The sequence below is a fragment of the Pseudopipra pipra genome, chromosome 1, assembly GCF_036250125.1.
Source record: "Pseudopipra pipra isolate bDixPip1 chromosome 1, bDixPip1.hap1, whole genome shotgun sequence".
Lineage (NCBI taxonomy): Eukaryota > Metazoa > Chordata > Aves > Passeriformes > Pipridae > Pseudopipra > Pseudopipra pipra.
This window is the reverse complement of record NC_087549.1, coordinates 154705911-154725301: the sequence shown is the minus strand read 5'-3', so window position 1 is coordinate 154725301 and position 19391 is coordinate 154705911. Positions and strand designations below refer to the sequence as shown.

At 49.6% G+C, this 19391-nt stretch overlaps 1 protein-coding gene across 1 annotated transcript in view; it reads right to left on the bottom strand.

Moving 5' to 3' along the window:
• PTH1R (parathyroid hormone 1 receptor) overlaps positions 1-19391 on the bottom strand; it is a 100193-nt gene that overhangs the window by 39337 nt on the left and 41465 nt on the right. Inside the window, exon 3 of the mRNA XM_064639894.1 lies at positions 7978-8083. Within this exon, the coding sequence (XP_064495964.1) occupies positions 7978-8083 (106 nt within the window). The remainder of the gene's footprint in view (positions 1-7977; positions 8084-19391) is intronic.

Below are 19391 nucleotides of genomic sequence, written 5' to 3'. Positions count from 1 at the left end.
CCTGAAGGGGCTCCAGGAGAGCTGGAGAGGGGACTGGGGATGAGGGATGGAGGGACAGGACACAGGGAATGGCTTTAACTGAAAGAGGATAAATTTAAGTGGGATATTGGGAAGGAATTGTTGGCTGTGAAGGTGGGGAGGGACTGGAATGGAATTCCTGGAGAAGGTGTGGCTGCCCCTGGATCCCTGGAAGTGTCCAAGGCCAGGTTGAACAGGGCTTGGAGCAGCCCTCTGAGGTCCTTCTGACCTCTCAGTTCCCCCAGCTCCGTGTCCTCAGGGACCTCCTTTGCTTTGGCCTTGGTGACCTTCAGCCACCCCTTCCAATCCAGCTGCACCCGCCTGAGGGTGGGAATTCAGATGCTCAACCTGATGGACCTGCCCCAACTCTGCTTCCAGAGCAGCATCTTCTCTGGGCTGAGTTCAGGGAGGGGTTTGTCAGCAGTGCCTGGCAGAGGATTCCCTGCGAATCCAAACAAACCAGAGCTCCCCCAGGAACAGAACCAGCAGCAGGGCCAAGATCTCAGCAGGTTTCATTAATATCAAAGCCTTCCCCACCTTTCAACCAACCAACCATTCATCCTTCAGCAGGAACGTGCTTTCCCAAGGTGAAAGGAACAATCCAGGGTTGCTTGGCCTGGTTTGGAGCTGCCGCTGATAATTCCCTTCCCTGGGATTTTAGGACGCGAAAAACAACAGGAAAACTCGCGGCCAAACAGCTGATTTCTAATCTTTAAATTAGAATGTGGATGGAAAGGAGCGGATTAATCCCTGCCTTTCTTCCAAAGCACCAACTGGGAGCGAGGGGAGAGAAGCTAAAATTCCTCAGCACCCCTGAGATAAAAAAGAAATCGAAATTTATTGTGTTTTCCCGGCTTCCAGTCGCAACAGGAGAAGAATAATATTACATTTCCTATTCATGAGAAGCAGGAAAGCCCTTCCCTTTGGCTCCTTATGTTGCAGGATAACTCAGACTGTGCAAACCCAGTTTATTTGTTTTTCAGTTCTCTGGAAGGTTGAAAAGAAAAAAAAGGAAACAAGACAAACAAACAAACCCGCAGCGCCCCACAAAATTTGGATTAGGACAAAGTGTTATTGTTTTTTGAGGTCTTTTCTTGCAGACAAGAAAGTAAATAAAGATATTTAATTTAGGCCTCGACGTGGTCTCGCTGAAAATAAACCCAATTCTTTGGGACGGAATAAATGAGTCGGGGGAAGGTTTGAAATGAGCACTGGGGAGAAACAACACTGAGGGGGAGAATGTTGGTCCCGATGTCGTGCTCTGAGAGATCAGGGGGGTTCTGCACCCCAGAGAGAGCCTGGGCCAGGGCCTGGGGCCTTTAGGGACAACAGCCCCACAAAATTTGGATTAGGACAAAGTGTTACTGCTTTTTGAGGTCTTTTCTCGCAGATGAGAAAGTAAATAAAGATATTTAATTTAGGCCTCGATGTGGTCTCGCTGAAAATAAACCCAGTTCTTTGGGACGGAATAAATGAGTCGGGGGGAAGGTTTGAAATGAGCACTGGGGAGAAACAACAGCGAGGGGGAGAATGTTGGTCCCCATGTCATGCTCTGAAATGCTGAGAGATTGGAGGGTTCTGCACCCCAGAGAGAGCCTGGACCAGGGGCCTTTAGGGACAATGGGCACAAACTGAGTCCTTTAGGGACAACGGCCCCACAAAATTTGGATTAGGACAAAGTGTTACTGCTTTTTGAGGTCTTTTCTCGCAGATGAGAAAGTAAATAAAGATATTTAATTTAGGCCTCGACGTGGTCTCGCTGAAAATAAACCCAGTTCTTTGGGACGAAATAAACGAGTCGGGGGAAGGTTTGAAATGAGCACTGGGGAGAAACAACACTGAGGGGGAGAATGTTGGTCCCCATGTCGTGCTCTGAGAGATCAGGGGGTTCTGCATCCCAGAGAGAGCCTGGGCCAGGGCCTGGGGCCTTTAGGGACAATGGGCACAAACTGAGATGCCCAACCAACCCATTTTGGGTAAACACACACAAATCTTCAATTAAAATAACCCCTTTCCCTGGCAAATAAGCTCGTTTATTAAAGAAAAAACCACCCAAGCCACTTTGAGGCGAACGGCAACACCTCGGGCCCAGAGCGAGGCCTTCGCTAATAACAGTGGAAAAATCTCCCTCTTCCCCCACAAAAGGTCCCATCTCCTCTTCCAAACCGGGCAAAGACAAGCTTTGAATTCACAGGTGAAAAAAAATGAAACGTCCACCCCTCGGGTCTCGTTGGTTTTTTGGGTGGGAATCGTGGGAATTTCGCTTCATCCCCTTCCAGGTTTTAACTTTGGGGTGGCATCGGCCTGCCCAGCACGGCTCAAAGGGAATATTTGGCAAGGGAGAAGAGACATTTTAGGGTTTCCTGTTCTTCCCCAAAGGCTTTAATCTGGAAGCTAAATTTAAGGAAAAAAAAAAGGGGGGGGGGGGGGGAAGAAGGAAACCAAATGCTGGCGGGGGGGAGGAGTTTGGGGTGTTGGTTTTTTTTTTGTTCTGTTTGAATATTTTGGGTTTCCAGAGGCAGCAGATGACGCACAAATCCCAGGTGGGAGCTCATTGGGTTGGCTCAGCTCCATGTGGGGCTGTCCAGGTCACCTCATGGGTCACAATCCATGGCTGGGACACCCTTGGGGACAAATAATCCCTGTGAGTTGTCCCAGGAGGAGAAGAAGAAGCTCAACCTCCACTGAACTGTCCTAAAGCTAAAAATTAACATTTTTAAAGGGGGGGAAAAAAAAAAGAAAAGGGAATTTGGGGTTTTTACACATAAAAAGTGGGTCGTTATTGCTGAAAAAATTTTGGACTTTATGATTTTTTTTTTTTTACCTTTTTCTTTGCTGAGACTTTCCTTTGGATTCTCAACCCTGATGTGCTCCCACTACCCAGAAATTCTTGGCACATCTACTGTTCCCCCTCGTGTTCTTTAGTCCCTGATTTAAGACTTACAACCAGCCTTAGACACGTCTAATTAAATGAGAGAAATCAATTAAATGAGAGAAATCAATTAAATGAGAGAAATCAATTAAATGAGGTTAAAAAATTCAATTAGATAAATCAATTAAATGAGATAAATTAAATTAGGTGGTGAAATCACAGCTGATTTCTCTCCACTGAACAAGATCTTGCTGATCTGTGGTAGCAAACATTTGAATACTCCACTTGACAGTGGATATTCCAGCCACAAGGTGAGAGAGGGAACAGCAGATTCCAAAATCAAGGTGTTGATCCAGGATTCCTCTCATCCACTCAGACTCCTGGATACCTCTGAAACCTGCATTTTTCCCTTATTAAAATGTCATTTAAATGAATATTAAGGAGAGAAGAAAGTTGGAGAAATCCGTGAATCCCTGACAAATCAACGCCCTGACTGAGCTGATGGGAACCTGCCAGTTTATCCCAGGAAAACAACAGGCTCCTGAAACGCCCTCAGGGATGTGATGGGCAAAGGAGAGGAAAACCCAGGTCCCCACTGCACTGCAGGAAGTTCCAGATGTGTTTTCCTCATTCCCAAAGAAATCCAGAGGCTCCAAAGTGAGAGAGATGATGGGAGGGTTGAGTTCCACTCCAGTGGGATTTGTCCAAGGGTTTTCATCAGCTTCTGCCCACCTGGATTGGAGTCTTTGCAGCCTCACCTTGAATTCCAGGACAAAAGGAAAGGTGGGTTTGTGGCTTGGAGGCGGGAGAGGAGAATCCAAAGCTTGGAATCCAAAGCTTGGCTCTACCACAGACCCTCCTTGGAGGTGGGAGGGGAGGTGTTGAACATCCCTGTGCCTCAGCTCCTGGGAATTCCAGCCCTACCAAACTTCCAGGCCACCTCGAGTGACATTTCCCTCTCTCTAAAAAAAATCCATAAAAAGATATCAGGGTGTCCCAAATCCCACTCTCTGCTTCCAAAAACACCCACCAGGGGCTGGTATGGAGTGAATAAATCACCCCCCTGCGCTGCAGCCACAGCCAGGCAGGGGCAGGAGCCATTCCAGCTGGGAATTTTTGGAATTTAAGTGCTGAGTGGGTACACACAGCCCTTGATGTGAAGCAGGAGCAAGGAGAGAAGGCAGTGGGATAAATCAGCTGGGATTTTCCAGAGCTCAGCAGCTCTGCAGGTAACACTTGCAGAGTGTTACCTGAAGGTGTGCAGAGTGCAGATGTGGCACCTCTCCCACCAACACCTTCCTCTCCTGGCCCTGCTCCTTTCCCTGGGGTGTCTCCCTTGGCTTTGTGACTGCAGGACAAAGCAGATCAGGAGGCTGATCCAGCTGGAAAACAAAGCTCCTCCAAACAGGCTCTTCCTCAGGTCGATCCACTCTGCCAGTCCTCGGGTGCTGAAGGGGATCCGAAGGAGCAAAGAAAGTCACGGGGTAGGTGACAACAGAACTGGGCTCTGGGAGGGTTCGTGGGGGTGGAGTCACATCCCTGGAGGTGACACCAGGAGACAAGGTGGGCACAGGGTGGACTTGATGGTCTTGGAGGGCTTTTCCAGCCTCAATGATCCTGCGATTCCGTGAGCTTGGAGTGTTGGTGGGAGCAGGTTTGCGGGAAGAGGTCCCCGGAAGGCTCCTTGGAGAAGCAGATCTGTCTGGAAAAGGGCACCCCCCCAGTCCCTGGAACCATCCCTGGTGCCCACAGCCATGGATTCACCTCCCAAATTCCTCCTCTCTCTACACCCACAAGCTGGAACATTGGAGGTTCGGGGGTGCAGGATAAAACCCCGGAGCAGGGATGTGGAAGCGCTCCACGTGTTGCCGAGTTTGCTCCAGGATCTGGTGCAGAGCAGCTCCAAACCAGCTGTGGGGTCAAAGACTCCTTTCCTGTGACCCTTGTGGTCAAGAGTTTCCCTGGAGAGCCGTGACTTCCGAGGTCAAAGCCACTCCTTGTTGCCCTGGGTCAGGGATTTTAAGTAGGGACTTTCTCCTTTCCCAAACATCCCCAGCACTGGGATTTCCTCACTGGCTTTTCCTGTCTGCAGGGTTGTCCCTCCACCAGAGTCGCTCCAGGATGTGGGATAGGATGGTCCCAGGAGGATCTTGGCTCTCCAGGCAGATTCCTTCAAGGCCAGCTGAGCGTGGACCTTCCCCCTCCCCACAACTCTGCAGAAAAGGCGGGAGAAGTTTCCCCCTTGGATGGCAGCAGGAAGAGCTTCCCTGAAGATCTCCCCAAAACTGCTGCCTCCTTGTGAGCTGGGCCTTTTTCCTTCTTTGGAATGACAAACCAAGCAGAGATTTGGACACAGGAGACAACTGGAAAGCACCCCCAGGACTGGTGTTGCTCCAGGTCCCAACCACTCTGCCCCCGAGATCTGCAGCTGGGGGCTGATGCATCTCCATCGGGAAGGTGGTGTTGCCTTTCCCAGGCTTTTTTCTCGAGGTCTGGAGTGAGGGAAGAGGGAAAGGGACGAGATCCTCTGTCTTACAGCCCCACCTGGCCTTGGGGGATCAGCAGAACAGACACCAGGTCCCAGTTCCTGCGTCCTCCAAGGAGGAAAGGAGCGGAGCAACCGCTTTTCTAGTGTCCAAGGGCATCTGTAACCTAAAAATCTGGGAATGGTGGCTCTTCTGCAAAGAGGGAAGAACTTTTCCAAACCAAAAAACCCTCCTTCCACCATCCCAGAGAATGTCTGGCAGCTCCCTGCCTCGTCCGTGAGGCGGTAGCAGGAATTTCTGGGGTGTTCCAGCCTAAGGAAACATTCCTTGGGAAAGGTTCAATCAGAAATCATTCTGCCTTTTGGATCTCGCAGATGAATTGGATCTAATTACCTACTTGAATGATTGATTGAAGTCTTTCTCTCATCACCTTCCTGCCCAGGGTGTTGCCATCAGGGTGATTCCTCCTCGGATGGAGCCGGAGCTTTAATCCCTGAACAGCTTTTTCCCAAGGCAGGACTTGTGTCCACGAGACTAAATGACAACATTTTAGATTTCCTTCTGCTCCAGTCACTGAATCAGGTCTCAAAACAGCACCTAAAACCCCCTGGGGTTGGATCCTCTGCTCTCCTTGGGACAGAGCCCAAAATCTGCTTGTCACTCACATCCAGCTCCTCATCCCTCCCCGAACTGCTCCTGACGATTAAGGAGGGATCAATACCAAACGTCGGGAAAAGCCGGAGCAGCTGGTGTTTCTCAGATGTCCCCAGCCCCCGGGGTGGGCAGGTGGGCCGGGGACAACAGAAGGAAATGCCTCTGCATGTGCGTTTTTAATGAGGTGTTAATTGGGCAGCGGGTGAACGGGACAAAGCAGCAGCAGAGGATGTGGCTTGAGGGTTTGGCTGATGGGAAGCAGGAGGCTGGGAATCAAAGGAAAGCTGGGATTTTGGGGCCTCTTGCTGCCGTGTCCAACGGGAGAGGGACACCAGGTGGGCAGGGAGCTCTGCTCTGGGGTCAGGGCTGGATTTGGGGATTCTGGTTTGTCCCCTTCTCTCAGGGAATAGAGGGAGAGGGGCCAGGAGCCCCCCCGGGACTGGCTGGGTGGGGTGGGGTGGCCCAGCTGAGCCCCAGTGCCAGTCATTAAAGTCATTAACACATGGGAGTGAGGAAAGAACCCCACGGGGGGGATTACTGGGCTTCCCACAGAGAGAGCTGCTCCTGCTCCTCCTCCAGCCCCACAGCCGGGAGTGGATCTGCAGCCCAAGGGAAGGGGAAGAAAGAGGCTGAGCTTGGACCCTTCTGAGGAGAAGAGAGAGAGAGTTTGGCAGAGGGAAACGCAGAAGGGGTGTTGGAGGGAGGCTTTTCTGCACCACTGGGGGCTGGTTGGGAAGGATCTTTGGAATTTGGATTGGTGAAGGAGTCCAGAGGAGGCCCCGGAGCTGCTGCCAGGGCTGGAGCCCCTCTGCTCTGGAGCCAGGCTGGGAGAGCTGGGGGGGTTCCCCTGGAGAAGAGAAGGCTCCAGGGAGAGCTGAGAGCCCCTGGCAGGGCCTGAAGGAGCTCCAGGAGAGCTGGAGAGGGACTGGGGACAAGGGATGGAGGGACAGGACACAGGGAATGGCTTTAACTGAAAGAGGATAGATTTAGGTTGGATATTAGGAAAAATATTCTTTGCTGTGAGGGTGGGGAGGGACTGGAATGGATTTCCCGGAGAAGCTGTGGCTGCCCCTGGATCCCTGGAAGTGTCCAAGGCCAGGTTGGAGCAACCTGGGACACTGGAAGGTGTCCCTGCCCATGGCAGGGGTGGAACTGGATGATCCTTAATGTCCCTTCCAACCCAAACCACTCCAGGATTCCCTAATCTTGGCAGAGCTGATGTTCCCTCCCATGCACTGCTTGGGCTTTGGGTACAATCCCATGACTTTTGCACCCTCCTGACCCTTTGGCATTTGGAATTCTGCTGCAGAAGAACGAGACAACTGTGACAACTTTGCTTCCCAACATCCTGTGCTGAAAGATCTCCCCCAAACCCAATATTTTGGGGTTCTTCTGCCGCTGAGCTCCACGTGTGGGGCTGAGGGGAAGGGCTGGGGCAGGCACAGAGGTATGAGAGATAAAATATGGGTTTTTATATATAGGAGTACCACAAAGCTGTAAGATATCCAAGTTCCAAATGGGACTGGGTGTCAGGGTCTTTTTTGGCTGGATAAGGGAAACGTGAAAGTTCCTAAAAATTAAAATCTTTCAGGGCCACGTGGAAATTTTGTACATGGGGGGGTTTCTTCCCTCTCTTTGGGCTGAGAACAAAGGAAGATCCATCATTTCTGACAGAGGACTCCTTGCAGCCGATCTTCAGGGAGAAGAAACATTTTTAGGCAAAAAATGAATATATTAAACTCACCTGAAAAGGGTGGGATTTTGTGGAACTATAAAATGTATAGAATTTAAACCCAAAGGGTCTTTTTCCTCCCAGAAACTCTGCGAGATAAAGACCCGGTGGGCCGAATAAATCTTTGCTTTGTCTTTCTACATTTGAAAGAGGAATTTTTTTCCCCACAGGAGGGGCCCAAACGTGGAATTCCAGGGTACTGTGGGAACACTCACCGTGCACCTTGGGCACCTTGGCTTTCAGGTGTCGCTCACACTTGGCCTTGGCCTTCAGCAGGAGGAAGATCTGCTCCTCCTTGGTGATGACATCGTCGGCGTCCACCTGCACGGGGGGAGAGAGGGGCAGAGCTCAGCAGGGCACAGAATTCCTTGGGCTGAGGGCGAAATGTTCTTTGCACCCACAGCTTCATAGAATCACAGAATCAGCTGGGTTGGAAGGGACCTCAGAGATCATCCAGTCCAACCCTTGATCCAACCCCGCCGTGGTTCCCAGCCCATGGCACTGATGCCACATCCAGTCTCATCTTAAAAACCACCAGGGATGGAGAATCCACCCCTTCCCTGGGCAGCCCATTCCAATGGCTGAGCACCCTCTCTGCAAAGAAATTCTTCCTAATGTCCAACCTACCCCTCCCCTGGCACAGCTGCAGACCCAGCCCTCTTGTCTTGCTGATGGTTGCCTGGGAAAAGAGACCAACCCCCCCTGGCTCCCCCCTCCTGTCAGGGAGTTGCAGAGAGTGAGGAGGTCTCCCCTGAGCCTCCTCCTCTCCAGGCTGAGCCCCCCCAGCTCCCTCAGCCTCTCCTCCCAGCACTTGTGCTCCAGTCCCTTCCCCAGCCTTGTTGCTCTTCCCTGGACCTGCTCCAGCCCCTCCATGTCCTTCCTGAACCGAGGGGCCCTTCCTCTCCAGCCTTGCCCGGTGACTCCCAGTTTTCCCTGCAATCCCAGTTTTCCCGAGCGACGCTTCCCGCGAGGCACCGCCTGGAATCATCCACGGCCACGGCAAAGGAGCAGCTGCTCCCGTCACACACGTGCAAAAAAGCAGCAATTTTGGAGCTGAGTGCCCCAGTCCATGAGGAAAAAAGATCCTAGGAAATAATGTTGGAGCAAGGAATGTTCTGCTCTTAAGGATTTCAACCTGTCGTCATTGTTCCAGTGCAAATTCCACCTCCTTGGGGAGACCTTCAGGCTCTACAAAAGTCCAGAGGGGGGATGCCCCAGGCAGAGGTGACAGCATCCCAAAAACTCAGGGAAAAGCCATTGGGAACATCACCCTGGGAAGTTCCCCTGGAGAAGAGAAGGCTCCAGGGAGAGCTGAGAGCCCCTGGCAGGGCCTGAAGGGGCTCCAGGAGAGCTGGAGAGGGACTGGGGACAAGGGATGGAGGGATGGGACAAGGGGGAATGGCTTTAAGCTGAAGGAGGGGAGATTTAGGTGGATATTGGGAAGGAATTGTTGGCTGTGAGGGTGGGGAGGGACTGGGATGGAATTCCCAGAGAAGCTGTGGCTGCCCCTGGATCCCTGGAAGTGTCCAAGGCCAGGCTGGAGCACCCTGGGCCAGTGGGAGGTGTCCCTGCCCATGGCAGGGGTGGGATGGGATGATCTTCAATGGCCCTTCCAACCCAGACCATCCTGGCATTCCAGGATTTCCTTGCACTCCCCAAGCCCTTCCTCTCCAGGATTAAGGTTCCTCCACTCCTTTCTGAGTTCATTCATTTTGCAAAGGCAGGGATGGGAACCAGCTGGAGGCCGGTTGGTTCTCCAGCAAAACTCCCTCCAAGTGACAGAATGAGGGTTAATGAAATAAAACAAATAAAAATAAATAATTAAAAAAAATGAAAACCAAATAAAAAAATTAAAACCAAATAAAACCAAATAAAAACAAATAAATAAAACCAAATAAATAAATAAAAAAATAAAAATAATAAAAATAAAAATAAATATAAAAATAAAAAATAAATAATAAATAAAAATAAATATAAATAAATAAAAATAAATAAATAAAAATTAAAAATAAATAGAAATGAAAATAAATAAAAATAAAAATAAATAAAATAAAAATTAAATAAAAGTAAAAATAAATAACAATAAAAAATAAATAACAATCAAAATTAAATAAAAATAAATAAATAAAAATAAATATAAAAATTAAAATAAATAGAAATAAAAATTAAAATAAATAGAAATAAAAATAAAAATAAATGAAAATAAAAATAAATAAAATACATAAAAGTAAAAATAAAAATAAATAAATAAAAATAGATAAAAGTAAAAATAAATAAATAAAAATAAATAAAAAATAAATAAAAAATAAAAATAAATAATAAAAATAAATAAAAATAAATTAAAAATAAAAATAAATAATAAAAATAAATAAAAATAAATAAAAAATAAAAATAAATAATACAAATAAATACAAATAAATACAAATAAATACAAATAAATACAAATAAATACAAATAAAGCCAGAGCCCCTTTCCCATCGAGCTCCTCTGGGAAGGGCCAGGGATGTTTGAGCAGCTGGAGTGGGGATGGACAGGCAGAGGGAGGGGCAGGTCTGATAAGGGCACTCCGAGGAAAACAGGAGTTAGTTTGTCGTGTCCTTGGATTAAATCCAGGTGGGAGTCACTTCCCAAACCACGTTAATGCACAACAAAGCCGCCCCTTCCCAGATGTTTGGCCCATCCACAGTTAAGGCAACATCTCCCAGCTCAGTTTTCCTGGGAAACACAGAATTCCACCCCCCCGGGGGCAGAGCCCACTGTCATTCCTGCCCAGCCCCGCAGTGATCCCACAAATCCTCGGGATTTCTCCCCTCCCACCTCAGGCATCCCCAGGATTCAGCCCCGGGAGCAGGGCAGCTCCAGCCCCAGGGATGTGCAGCCTCCAGGCCGGGCTCAACAAAGACATTTGCAATTCCCAGCAAAGGAGATGAATCTCCAGGTGCTGTGCCTGGAGCTGGGCAGGACAACGGGGATACAGCTCTTAAATTTCCTGCCAGACCTTTAAAGACCCACCAAAACCAACTCCAAATTCTCTCCTCTCCCCCCAGAAAAACTGATTTTTGTGGTAAAAGTGTATTTAAGGCACATATTTCTTGGGTAAAGAGGCTGAGACGTGGTTTTAAACAGATATATAGAGATTTTCACTCCATCCTGCCACTTGAAGATATCTATTCCCAAGAGATTTGCAGGAAAATTAATCCCTAGATTAATTAAACATTAAACACCCAATGCTGAATAACTCCCATCAAACCCCCAAGACAAACTGGGCTGAGCTGGTGGGGCTGAATTTGTCCCCTCCTGTCCCCACCCCTCCTTTCCAGCCCTTGCCAAGGAATTCCAGTGAGGAATCCTCAGGGATTGAGGCTTGGGAAGTACAACCAGGCTGAGTGATCCCCAGGGATTGGGAATAATCTGCTTTATCAGGCACTGGGGTGGCTCTGATTTGGGTTCAAGGAACAGCAGGTGGGACAGGACCCACAGCTGGAAAATTTTCCAGCTACTGGAGAAATTTGAACTGTTCAGCACCACATTTCCCCCCTTTTCCTCTGGTTTTGCAGGATTTCAGCTCCAGGAGGAACAAGGAGGGGTGAAAATACAGCACAGTTCCTGTAAGCAAATCCCAGAGTGGATCCAACAGAGCATCAGACAATTTAATGAATTATTAAATTAGCAGATCCACCAGGAGCTGTTAAAAACTGCCATAAAATTCCTGGATACAGGAATGTCTGAAACTGCTGATGGCCAAAAGCTGGAAGGTGACAACCTTCTTTTTCCTCAGACTGGGGATGGTCTAGGACAGAAGATTGACCAAAAAAGCCTATTTTCATATATATATCTCCATAGATTTTCTATTTTTCTGAGACACAGAAACCTCGTGCCCTGCTGAGAACCAAAAATCACATTTAAATTCAGAATTTGCTCCAATTTAACACACTCAGCACCATCCACTCTGTGTAGAGGAAAAAGGAGATAAAAGGTGCTAAAAGTGTTTTGTCTCAGTGAAAACCACATTCCAACCCAAAACCTTTCAGCTTGCAGACAACAAAAAGGAACAAAAATAGATGTTTTACCACCATAATTCCTGCTCTGGTGACCAACTGGGAATATCCAGGGTGGATTCACCAACCTGAGCTGTTCAGTCCTCTTATAATCCCTGAGGATTGAACTGCACAGAGCAGCTGGAATTCATTCCATGCTCAAACACCTCCTGAAATCAATTGGATCAACTCTGGGTTTTTTTTTTCCCCCACTCTTTTTTTTTGCACTAATTAGCCCATTTTCAAAACAAAATCTCTCTTTCTGCAGGATCTCATTCACCAACAAAAAGGAACAAAAATAGATGTTTTTCCCATGTAATTCCTGCCCTGGTGACCAACTGGGAACATCCAGGATGGGATTTGCCAACCTGAGCTGTTCACTGCTCTTACAATCCCTGAGGATTGAACTGCACAGAGCAGCTGGAATTCATTCCATGCTCAAACACCTCCTGAAATCAATTGGATCAGCTCTGGGGGTTTTTTCCCCCCATCCCTTTTTTTTACATTAATTGGCCACACTTGGAGCCCTGAGGGGATTTGGGGAGTTCTGGGAGCAAGAGAAGCCTCCGAGGGAAATGAGATCCAATGTCACCCCCAGGGACACCTCCCAGACCCAGGGTTTGGAAGGAAGAGGTCGAGGTTATCGTGGCCCTGCAGGATTTAATCCCTCTGAAAGCACTGCCAGGAAATCCCTTTCCAAACGAGCCTTCCCGACATTTCTCCTGTGTAAATTCCTGCTGCGAATTTCTTGGAATCCAGTGATCCCAGGGATAAATGTTCTCTCCAGGGGTTCAGGGCAGCACACAGGTGAACTCAGGACAGTTTGTCCTCCCCTCCTGCTCCCCTGGACCAGGTGCAGCTGGAGGGGCTGGAAACTCCTCCCTGGGCTCCCCGGTTTTGGGATCAAACCCCCTCTGCTCCTCTTCCTTGATGTTTATCCCCCCTCAGCTTCCCTGGGCTATTTCCTGCCAGAAAAATAAAACTCCTCGTGGGGAAGAGATCTAGGAATGTTGTTTTTATCCCTCTCCTTGCTCAGACACAGCCAAGCAGGGAAGGGGGACACAACAACATTATATCCAGAGGCTGGTCCATCAGTTTTGGTTCATTTTTCCCCTCCCTTTCCCATATTTTTCCCCCCTTTTCCCTTTCCTTTGCCCCCAAGGGGGGCCAGGGGTGGGCTGATGTTCTCTGGGATCTCCCAGCCACCGAAGCAAACCCCAAATCTCCCAAATCAGCCTCGTTTCTGGGGCTCATTTTCCCAAATAACACCATCCTTTTCCTGGGAGCCTTCCCTGGCAGCTGCTCCCAAAGCAGCTCCAGGCCCAGCAGATTCCTTGGGGAGCATCAGGAAGGCCCAAGGCAGGGGAGGGCTGGTGAACACCTTGCAGGAGAGCAGGGATCACTGGGGGGAAGTGGGAAAGGGGGTGCAGGAAGGAGGGGGCTCAGGAGAAAAAGGAAATATGACAATATTACAATTCCAGAAGGGTTTGGGTTGGAAGGGACATTAAAGATTGTCCATGGGCAGGGACACCTCCCACTAGCCCAGGTTGCTCCAACCTGGCCTTGGACACTTCCAGGGCTGCTGAAAGGTCTGACTGAAACCCCAACCCAAGCGATTTAAGGTCATAAACCAAGTTCCTTTGCTGCACCAGGGCCAGAAATCAGAGTTTCACTCCAGCCCTGCTGAGGGAACATCCCCTCCCTGAGCTCTGGAGGGGCTGGGATGGGGGGCAGAATGAAGACATTAAGGGATTAACCTAATCAAGAACCTAAAGGGGTCCTACAAGAAGGGTGGAGGGGACATTTTAGGAGGACATCAAGTGGTAGGACAAGGGGGAATGGCTTTGAGCTGCTGGAGGGTGACTTAGATGGGAGATTGGGAAGGAATTCTTCCCTGGGAGGGTGGGGAGGGACTGGAATGGATTTGCCAGAGAAGCTGTGGCTGCCCCTGGATCCCTGGAAGTGTCCAAGGCCAGGTTGGAGCACCCTGGGCTAGTGGGAGGTGTCCCTGCCCATGGCAGGGGTGGCACTGGGTGAGCTTTGAGGTCCCTCCCAACCCAAGGGATTTTAGGATTCCGTGATCCCGTAAGTCCGATATAACACGAGACCTGCAGCTGCCACGCTCTGATCTGGGATCAGAGCACCAGGCTGGGCTCAACACAAGCCAGTGCTGATGCCAGGCCTGCAGCCAAGGCTGGCACAGCTCATTAATACCCTCAGGAGCCGCTGGAGCCTCAGCAGAGGAGCCAGAGCCGGGTCAGTCGGGAGCTCCCGGAGACTGGAATTGCTCAGAGGCAGGAGAAGATCCAGGGTGGAGGTGTTTGGGAGCACAGGGCGTTGCATGAGGTTGGTCAACAGTGAGGTGGCCACGTGGGGTGGTGCAGGATTGAGATCCTGACCCCTGTTTTTTTGGGAATGAGTTGCCTTCCTTCAGGTTGTTGGGGGGTTGGGGTTGATATTCCGTTGGTCTCTGTTTTCCTACACTCCTGCAAGTGATGGTCTGTGCAAGCCCTGCCTCTCCTGACCCTCCCTGCTGGTTCCCTCAGGTCCAGATGGGCCCTGGCAAGGCTGGAAGGAGCAGGGTTTGTTCTGTGCTGGCCTGGACGAGCTGTTCCCTGGGCAATCCCTGTTCCTGGCTCTGCTGCCAGTCCTGGAGCACGGCAGGGTCTGTCCAACCTCAGCTCCTCTGGTGATTAACTGTGCCCTGGGCCTGTTGCATCGCACAGGTTTGCTTGGGATTTGCTGGATTTGCATCCTTTGCTTTTCCATTTTGGGACCTTTGCAGCCCCTCAGGGCTCCCTGGCAGGGGAAACCCCGGGCTGGGCTCACAAGGGCATCGTGACCCCACCACTCGGCTCTGGAAGCTGAAACTTCCCCCCAAAACACATCCCTTACTCCCTAAAAGCTGCTCTGAACTCGTGTTTGGACTGGGAGGACCCAGAACTCCGTGTTTCAGTGCTGCCTTAAAGCCTCTCCCTGGTGGAGAGGCAGAGCAGAGCAAACACAGATAAATAATGTTTACTCCCCTCTAATTTGGGCAGTGCTGGATTTTCTCAGTGCTCAGATAATCGAATTCCCCTTCCTTAATTCACTGCTACCTCTGTGCTCCTTGCCTCTGTCTGCCTGCAGTGCCTTGGCATGAAAACAGACAAAAACACCACCAAAAAAAAAGTCCTTTGGGGGCAATTTGTTTTGGAAAGAGGAGCTGGAGAGGGGGGGAGAGCAGGGAGTGAAACTCATCCTGCCCTCAGGGGTTTCACTGAACTGAACAGACAGTATTTCAACCATTAGGGGGGGGAAAAAAAAAGAAGTTGGAAATCTAATTCCTTTCAGGTTAATGCTGGAAAGGTTTAAAAATAAATAAAGCTGAAGTGCCAGTTGGCCCAGCTGGAGATCCAGGAGGGAAGCAGTGCCAGGAGCTGCTCTCCAGAGCCACAGAGCTGGGCTTTGCTCAGGACACCGGGGTGGGGAAGGGCATGAGGGGCAGGAAGGTCCTTTCCTAGCAGGAGACCCCGAGCTGGTGGCCCAGGGCGGATCCAGGCAGGGGAAAGGAGCTTGGAAGCCCCTCCTGCTGCTGGGGCTGCAGCTCCCCCGGGACTGGAGGGACCCTGGGGTGCCCCAGGAGGGACAGGCACCCAGTGCTGTCTCCCCCTGGCAAATCTGAGCCGCAGGGATGTGGAAATGACGCCAGGAATTGGGGGTTTGGGGTGCTGAGCAGAGCTCTCTGCGTGGCTGAACTGCCCTCCCAGCGTGTCCCTCACCCTGTGTGACTGTCCTGCCCTCCCATCGTGTCCCTCACCCCACCAGCCCCACTGCTGGAGAGAATCAACCTCAGGAGGGGTCTCACTCCTTCTAAAAACTGGGCTCCTGAACCCCAGACTGGGACAAACAGCTCCTGAGAGTGCGAGGAGAGAAGGGTGAAATGAGGAGGCTCGGGATGAAGGAGAGGAGTTGAAGAAGAAGAGGGAAGAGCTGGCTGGATCCTGAGGAAGGAGGACTCTGGCCACGGGCTGGGGAAGCACTGAGAGGTCACTGCACAAGCTGCTCTGCCTCCTGCCTGCTTTTCCCAGCTTTCCAGAGGGTAAATGAAGTCGGTGGGTTTGCCTTGATCCCTTGAGCCCTCTTCCCGAAGCAGCCCCAGGACAGCAGGATGGCTCCAGGCATCGGGGACCCTCCTCTGCAGCTGCAGAGGGATCGACCCCCAGGGGCTGTGCCAGCCCTTCCCACAGCTCTTCCTCCTGCCCTCACACCCCATGGAATCATGGAATCCTTCAGGCTGGAAAACACCCTCAGGATCCTCGAGTCCGACCTTCACCCCAACCCCGCCGTGTGCACCTTTAAACCAGGTCCTAAAGTGCCACATCCACGTGTTTTTGGAGCCCTTCCAGGGGTGGGGACTCCACCCCTGCCCTGGGCAGCTGTGCCAGGGCTGGACAGCCCTTTCCATGCAGGAATTTCTCCCCATATCCGACCTGACCCTCCCCTGGCACAGCTTGAGGCCGTTCCCTCTCGCGCTGTCGCTTCCTCTCTCCTCCGAGGGCTGATCCAAGGAATTTTGCTGTAAGACCTGGGAGATGCTCAGGAGGATCACCTGAGTGCAGCCCCTGCATTCCAGGGCCTGGAATGTCTCCGGGAAAGCCCACTTGGGTTGTGTGACAGACACACTTGGACTGAGCAACCCAAGGAATGGATTTTCCTCCTTTCCTCCCGGGAACATCCAACTCCTTCCTTGCACCTCCCAACCCCAAATCCCTCTCTCAGCGTCCTCTCCTGCTCCTCAAAGCTTTAGGCAGTGATTCATTTTTTATTTTTTTAATATATATATTTTTTTTTAAGGCTTTCTAGGAATTTCCAGGGAATTTGGAGTTCAGCCTTTTCCTCACGTCCTCAGAATGAGCCTCACACGAGCCAGATGTTTGCAGTCCCCGGGCCAAGGATGCAGCAGAGCTTCCTTAATGCTCCCTGACACGTATTCCCATGTTTTCCTCCATGGAAAATACCAATAATAAGCACAAGAGAAACATCTCTATTAAACCCTGAGATCAGAGCTCTAGAAAAACAAGCACAGCAGAAAGATCTCTATAAAATCCTGAGAGCAGAGCTCTAGAAAATCAGGATTTTTGACTTTAATTCCTCAATAAAAGAGCAGGGGGGTTAAAAAGAAGATTATTCCCAGTGGGAATGTGCTTGGGAGGATGACACCAACAGCCTTTCCCAGCTCTCCAAATTCCCAGAAAGGGGATTTTCTCCCTTGTCTGAAACCAGGTCGATACCATTAATGAAAGATTCCCAGTGGAGTGTTTAATTGAGAGGTATTTTAAGACAGCAATTAAAGGAAATATCTATGAAACAACAGAATTAATTACCTATTATTGAGTAGTAATTACAGCAAACCTCATTCTGGTGATTTTGGTCCAATAATTAGAGCCCACTGTCACACCTCAGCAGGCTTTGGGTGCTCAAAAATAGCCATAATTAGACAAAAGACAGATTCATCTGTAGAAATCATGAGTTCTGTATCATTTTCCCAACCCCACACGTCCAAATATCTTTGTTTTGCTTTCGAACCGAGCCAAACCAAGCTTTTCCTCTAGTCATTAAAATTAAACTACAACATCATTAAATTCCCACCAGGTGCAGCTGGAGAGGGAAAAGCTGAATCTTCCCATTATTTGCCACGAAAGGGAGAAGAATCCCAGTTTTTCCGAGCGGGGCAGAGGAGACCCAATCAGATATTCCCAATAAATCACCCTTGGTTTCCCTGGAAGGACACATGGATGGGCCTGGTGTCGGCTCTGACTCTCCAGCCTTGTCCCAAGGCACGGCCAAGGCCGGGCCAGGATTGGGATTTCAGGAGAAAGGTTTTGGAGTTTTAGGTTCCAACCAACCCAAACCATCCTGGAATCCTGGAATTCCGTGCTCTAGGGACAACTTGACTCACTGGCCTTGGTTTCCTCTAAAGATCCCACACCAAGGACATTCCCACTTCCTCATCCGGAGCCCTTCCCATCCCACCTGCCCTCGCACTCCTGCAATATTCCCACCTGGGAAGTCCTCAGAGCTCCAAGGAGCTGCAGGAACATTAAATCCCCTTCCAGTGGGGTCGGGGTGGGGGCTCTGCTTGCAGCAGGAACGAGAAATCAGCCCAAACTTCCACCTCCCCTCTGGCAAATCCTCAGCCTTTCTGCTCAAAGGCTCCACTGGATTTCCAGATTTCCAAGGCAGCTGCTCCAGGTTAGGCTGGGATTGATTCCCCTTTTTTTCCCTGTTTTTTTTTCAATAATTTTTCTGTTTGTTTTTGTTGTTTGGTTGGGTTTTTTGTGTTTGTTTTTGTTTGATTTTTTTGTTTGTTTTTTTTTTCCATTTTTTTTGGTGTGGTTTTTTTATTTGTTTGTTTTTTCCATTTTTGGTTTGTTTTTCGTTATTTTCTTTGTTTGTTTGTTTTTGTTTCCTTGGGCTTTTTTTTTGTTGATTTTTTTTCATTTTTTTTGTTTTTTTTTTGGTTTGTTTTTATTTTTTCTTTTTTGTTGTTGTTTTGTTTATTTGTTTGTTTGGTTTTTGGTTTTTTTTTGTGGTGATTTTTCTTTTTCTATTTTTGCTTTGTTTTTTTTTTGTTCATTTTTTGGTTTTGTTTTTTGTGGGTTTTTTTTTCTTTTTTGGTTTGTTTTTCGTTGGTTTTTTGTTTTAGTTTTTTTTCTGTTTTTTTTTGTTTGTTTGTTTGGTTGGTTTTTGGGTTTTTTTGTGGTGTTTTTTCTTTTTCTATTTTCGCTTTGGTTTTTTTTTGTTTGTTTGGTTTTTTTGGTTTTTTTTTTGTGTGATTTTTTTTCTTGTTTGCTTGGGTTTTTTTAACGTATTCCTTTTTTTTTTTCTCCTTCCAAAGCATCAACTGTTCACCTTAACCAGGCTGCTGAGCCCTGGCTGGGGACCAACACCCGTGGCCTCACGTAGCCCAGGAATTTCGGGAGAGAGAGGCAAAGTCTTGGCAGGGATCCTTTCCCTGCTGCATCTCGGAGCCCTGGGACACCACAGAGCCTCCAGGTCAGTGTGACCTGCTCCTTTCCCTCCCAGGGCCAGACATCCAGATGCATCCAGCCTCCCATTCCAGCAATTCCCTTCTCCAGAGGCACGTGGGGTCGGAGCAGAGCCCCAGCCCCGAGCTCCTTCTCCCCCACCTGGAGAAATCCAGCTGGAAGCAAAACTCAGCCTTCCCATCTTTGATGGAAGGAGCTTGGGGGATGCTCCTGAGGATATTCCTGCAGCAAATGGTCCATCCCACATCCCAGTGGGATCTCCTGGTGCCAGGTCACATCTACCAGTGGGATTGGGAGCGTGGGGAGACCAGGAATTCTGTGCCAAGGCCGGGCAGGAACGGGCTGGGTGCCACATCCCCCTCTGCTCCACGGGCCAGCAGCCACAGCCCAAAGGTCAGAAAGCTCCAAGTGGGAATATCTGTTCCCTGTGGAACATGTGGGTCATGTCCCAGAAAGCTCCAAGAGCTCCGAGTGGGAATATCTGTTCCCTGTGGGACACGTGGGTCATGGCCCAGCGACTGAAGGGACAGCAGGGACAGATGCCAGCCTGGATTTGGGCAG